General features: G+C 26.8%; 1 protein-coding gene across 3 annotated transcripts; it reads left to right on the forward strand.

The window, feature by feature from the left end:
* Positions 1-2291: 2291 nt before the first annotated feature.
* On the forward strand, positions 2292-4926 carry LOC111294157 (putative RNA-binding protein ARP1). 3 transcript variants are annotated; one of them, XM_022887349.2, is made up of 6 exons: positions 2298-2793; positions 2895-3039; positions 3381-3501; positions 3595-3637; positions 3987-4224; positions 4587-4926. In XM_022887349.2, the coding sequence occupies exons 1-6, from the start codon at positions 2611-2613 to the stop codon at positions 4628-4630; spliced, it is 774 nt and encodes a 257-aa protein (XP_022743084.2). In that variant the 5' UTR covers positions 2298-2610; the 3' UTR covers positions 4631-4926. The 3 variants fall into 3 exon arrangements, with proteins under 3 accessions (XP_089599805.1, XP_022743084.2, XP_022743086.2); XM_022887351.2 differs by having other exon boundaries at positions 2301-2793; positions 4567-4926; XM_089743679.1 differs by lacking the exon at positions 3987-4224 and having other exon boundaries at positions 2292-2793.
* The last annotated feature ends 1131 nt before the right edge of the window (positions 4927-6057 follow it).

Consider the following 6057-nt stretch of genomic DNA (forward strand, 5'->3'; position numbering starts at 1 on the left):
CATAGAAATTCAAACCTTTTCTTTAATCAAATTATCCTAACAGAGGGCTTTTAGACAAAGAGAAAATTTACTACGCAAACCTAAAAAAACAAATAAAATATATTCGTTAAGATAATGTATGATATGGGGTGACATTTTTAAAAGTCATGAAAATTTACATATAATGATTATATTATTATATTTAAAAAATACTCATAATTGTATTTGACGATGATCTTATATCATTGAGATGATTAAATTATTATTTTAAAAATTAATTTAATTTTCATCCAAAAGAATAAAAATTTTTATCACAAGATGAAATGATAAATAAAATTAATAATAATTAATATTATCTATTTAATATATGAATTAGAAACTTATTATTTTTTAAAATTATAATATATCTTAAATTAATATTTATTGTAATAAATTCGAAAATAATTTGTATGTTCTTTTAATATTTTATATATAATGTAATCTTTTTATTTTTCTTTTATTATGAATTTAATAGATTCGTTTTATTTTTTAATTAAAATATTTTTTTACATAATTTATATTATGAAAATTATTTTATTTATCAATAAATATATTTATTAATTTAATAAATTAATATATTTTATTATAAAATAAATAAAATATTACAAATATTTTAAAAATTATTATTTTTAAATAATATTAAAATCATTAGCTTACATAACCATAATAATAAGCATAATTATTTTCATACTTTTAAATAAAATAATATTTGATTTTTAGTAATATAAAATTCAATAATATTTAATTACTAAGTATTAATGATTATTAACTAAATAAAGTAAATTCATATTACGTCTGGATCATCTTTGTCATAAGATTATTTTAGTGGTTATATTAATACGATGATCTTACAAAAGATATCAAAAACTACTTAAAAGTTAAGAATTATTATTACATTTTCATTTAAGTTATCGAACTTGCACTAATATGATAGGAATGATAATTATTTGTACAATCTATCATTATACATGAAAATATTGAAATTGTTTATAATTAATTTATCAAAAAGTATAAAATTATGTAAGGGTGGCACTTTCTCATTTTTGGCATTTTGGTTTTACAAAATGAAATATTTTCATACTTTTTCAAATTTTTTTATTTATATCATTTCACCCCTTTTGAGTTTGATGGAGAATCTTTTTTAAACTGTTAAAGGTTACAATTAACAACACATTGCCTCCTTCAATAAAATAAGTTAGAAATTTAAGATCCAATCTCTTCTATATATATATATATATATATATATATATATCAATATATATATATATATATATATCCTATAAAATGCATCCAAATTCAATTATAAGATCTTGCAATAATTTTTGGAATTTTAGTAAAGAGAGAAAGAGAAGAAGAAAAAAGGCAGTGGGAGATATTGCAATGGATGACATAAATTGTGTTTAATCATTCACTAAAAATTTTTATTCATAATTATAAAAGGTTATAATTAATTTATTAGTTATTTTAAATACTTTAATGAGATATGCAATAATTTTATACTATCATGGATGAAATTTAAGAACTTCACTTTATTTAAAATTTTTAATTAATAATATGACATTTTAGTAATTGGATTTTGTTTAGACGTGAATGCAAATTTGATAAAATTGGGTACGAACAGCATATAATCCCTTCTCCAAAACCACTTCTTAGGAATTTCATGTTGCGTGCGTCAAAATTCGTATAACTTTGCAGCTCCCCTTCCGTTTTGTTGTACGGCTGTTATTTGTCTTTTAAAAGCTTTTTAAGGTAAGATGGATCATAGAAAGGAGTTAAAAAAAAAAAGAAAAAAAAATGTTAATCTAAAGTTACATAAATTTTATGGATAAAATAAAATAAAATAATAAATTTATAAATATAATTATTTTTTATAAGTGGATTTTGAGTTGCAGCCAAAGCACTTTAATTTGTAAAATGATTAACATGCATGGGATTTTTTTTCTTGTTTAGTATGGCCTTAATAATTTTACTAAGTGGGAATTTAATACAATTTTATTTTATTTCTTTCTTTTGTTTTTAGCACTTTAAAATAGTGTTATGGTAGCATTTACGTGACAATGTGGGTAAGTAACTTTCTTATTAAAGTTAATTATGGGAATATATAGTTAAAACACACGCAAGCTGGAATTCAAACAAAACAATAAAATTTAGAAGTTGGAATCAAATATAAAGAATATATGTAATATATTTATATATCTTCAACTTTTACTTTTGAAAGAAATTCCCATAAATTCAGATCTAAAATGAAGCAACACTCAACTCAACCCAGCTAAGAGATAAAAGGTTAAGCGTGGATATATAGTATATAACAGAATTGCGTATAAATGTGTTATCACGTTGATAATGTACTTAACCCTATGTCTACCTGTTATCGCTGCCTCTCTGTCTCCTTTTTGTTTTTCTTCGTTTCTTTATTTTCTTCTCAACCTGTCTTCCTCCTTATATTCTCATCCTTGGCTTCCTCTCCTTTTTTTTTTCCTTTCCTTTTTCTCTCTACCCAAAAGCCTTCTATTTTTTGCAACAATTTCTTCAACTTAGTCACAGTATTTAGTTAAGGAAAAGGGGTTTTCTTTTGTTTTTTTGGCAAGAACAATGACTATGAGTAACAATATTGGGCAATTTGGTGACACAACTTTAACAAAAGTTTTCGTTGGAGGGTTAGCTTGGGAGACTCCCAAAGAAGCCATGAGAGAGCATTTTGAGAAGTATGGTGAGATCCTTGAAGCTGTCATTATTTATGATAAACTCACCGGCAGATCCAAGGGCTATGGATTTGTAAGTTCTGTTGTCACTCAAACACACTCACGGGTTGCATTGCAGCTGATTTTTTTTTCTAGCAAGTTTTTTTTTTTAACTTTTTCGAGTGTTTTGATCAGATTACATATAAGGATGCTGAAGCTGCTAAGAAAGCTTGTGAGGATGCCACTCCTATCATCAATGGCCGCCGAGCCAACTGCAACCTTGCCTCCCTCGGTGCTCGCCGCCCGAGGTCCGCCTCTGCTCCTCCGCTGCAACAACAAGGTATTTACACGTATAAAGTTTACTTTCAATGCATTATCAATATGTGTAGAGACTAAGGCATTATATTCAAATTTTAACATGTGAGTTTACTTATTTAATTATATTTTAATTTATTAATTGATTATTTAATAATTATAATTTAATTATTATATAATAATTGATTATTGAATCTATTATATGAATATAATATTTAATTACAATTGTAAATTAAAATATATATATATTTCTACAAGCGTCTTCATAAATTAATTAGAATTTGGCATCTTATAAAAAAAAGATGCTGATGGCATTTCTGTAAATATGAGCATCATGGGTCTAATTTGGAGTTTTCGACCATGGAGGATCAAACGTTGGATCGAGGGCCACGTCAGCTGCACCAGCCAATGTGCAGTGGTATTACCCAGCGAGGATACCAGCGTCGCTGTTTCCTCATCAACATCATCAGGCCGTTCCTTTTTTTGGGTATATGCCATTTAATTCGTTGATTTTGTTTACGGTGTATGGAATTAGAGTAGACTTTACCGTATCTTATAATTATCTCTTCAATTGTTTCAGGTACTCTCCCACCTACATTGCCGCTGATATCAGCTACAACCATGTAAGTGGGTTTTTTTCATCTGGGATTGCGGTCTGTAATGCATCATGTGATTTCACAATCACATACTAATTCCTAGTTCGATTCTTTTTTTTTTTAATTTTGCATTACCCTACGATTAAGTGGTCCCAAATTGACAATAAATGTTAAAAATTTGTAATTTTCTTTATTTTAAGTGAATCCATCCAAGATCTGATTATCAGAATCAATCAGTGAAGCCAAATTTCTTGGTCAATGACTTGGTAGTCCAAAAAACGTAGCAAATTTGCCAAATTTTCCTTTATTTGGTCTCTACTCTCTAAATAATTTTGCAAAAAATTAAAAAAAAATGGTGAATGATTGGTGCAAACAGAAGCTAAGCTACAGTGGAGGATCCTACATGAACATGAATGGGCATTTCTCTCAAGTGTATCCAGCAGGGCAGGCTATTGTAGGTGCAAACACATTGATGCCAATGTACCCTTTCTATCACTACCATCAATCACAAACAATGGGATTACCAGTAGCTCCCCACATCTTCCAACCAACATCCACAATCCCAGCTGCTGCTATCATGTCAAAACCTGTTGTAGCAATTGCTCCCAATTCAGGTAACACTCCATTGATCCTTCATCATGGTGACTCACATGGTAACATCCTCACCTTTACCTTATTCCTTTTAACTTTCTTTTTTTTTTTTTTAGTAAGTGCCATGTCGAATGAATGAATCATTGTGTCACATGAAACCCTGATTGAGTTTTGGGTGATTTGGGTCCACTGCCGACTGGCTCTTTTAGAAACCCATGTGCTGGGGTTGGGTTGGGATTAATATTTTGAATCAAATTGTTGTTCAAACTTAATTATGGCCTTAGTTTTTACATAAATTTTAGGACAATTCTTTTATTACATTTTATTTAAAATATATTAAAAAAAAACTGATAATATAAAGACAGTTTGCTTGGCTGTGGAATAGGTACAGATGGCAATGGTGAAAGCTTTAAGAAGGTTGGCCAATGAGGGAAGCTGGAAGCTGCTCAGAGCAACATTATTATCTAATCCGTTGCAGCTCTTCTTTCCAATATATAATTTTCTTTAAGAAAAAAATTATTTAATTAATATTTATTCTTAGATGTTTGATAATATTCTTTCATTCTCTTTATCTGCGTCTCTTTCTAACATCTAAGCTTGAGCTGCAAACCGCTAGAAAAAAATTTTAACAAAATCATGTATCTTTAATTACCCATATCTTATGGTTTTTTTTTTTTTTTATGGGTTTAGAGGATTAAATCTACTTCAATAATTTCTTTCTCTAACACATTAGCATGATGTTTTTTTTTTGAGTTAAATGATTCGAAATTTGAAAAGAAAAGACAAAAGTAATAATGAGAATTTTAATAATAAAGATTTCGTGTGTTATTAGGATTATTTGAACTATTTTCCTCTAAAAAATTAAGCACAAACAAAACTTGAAAATACTTGTAATTGTAAGCACCCATTTGTTCAACCTATTTTATTTTGGATTCTTTATCATTTTCCTCTCCCAATTACTATATTTAAGGCATCATTGATACTATTCCTGCTATAGAGAATTGACAATATATTATGTTGATGGTCAAATACACAGTACAATCTTTTTCTTCATCCATGTTAAGGACTTATTATAAGAAAGAAACACTTTTAACATATGGTTAGAGTCAATGAGATGTAAATGAGTAAAATGAAATGATATTTTATTTACATTTTGCATGGTTATGCAAATTAATTAAAGTTTTATATCTTGCCTTTTAATTGGCTTCATAAGTAAAGCAATCATGATTGACAACCTTAATCTAATTTAGTTAAGATATTTTTTTTACAAAAAAGATCATAGTATAAAGATAGGAAAATGAGTTGAAAGTATTAGGATTTAAATTTCATATTTATTGAATGTCACATTTTAAGGATGATTATGTGAATCAACTGAATTAAGTCTTGAATTCATTAAAAAATTAATTAGTAGTGAGCTTTATTGTCTTAAGTAAACAATATAGGGATGGCAATGGATAGTAAATAAATGAATATCTATTATTATTCGATTCGTTTATATCGAATTCAAATAGTTATAAGTGGATAATTAATGGATTCAGATAAAAAATTTATTATTTGTGACGGATTCGGAACGGACACAAATAATATCTCATGGATATCTAAAATCCAAATTTGTTAAAGTTTTAGTAAATAATAATGGATATTCAAATTTGTATCGAATTCATTACCCGTTTACATATATAAAATATATAAAATTGTATACTTGTAGAAGGTTTTAAATCTTAAAAAATAATTTTTATTTATTATTAATTAAAAGTGAACTTGAATTTTAAATTAAATTATTTTTTATTTTATATTTTTACAAAAAATTAAATAAATGAATATTCTAATAGATTCATATATTTAAACGAATATTA

This window comes from Durio zibethinus, chromosome 14 (assembly GCF_047325235.1).
Source record: "Durio zibethinus cultivar Kanyao isolate XHJ-2024 chromosome 14, ASM4732523v1, whole genome shotgun sequence".
Classification (NCBI taxonomy): domain Eukaryota; kingdom Viridiplantae; phylum Streptophyta; class Magnoliopsida; order Malvales; family Malvaceae; genus Durio; species Durio zibethinus.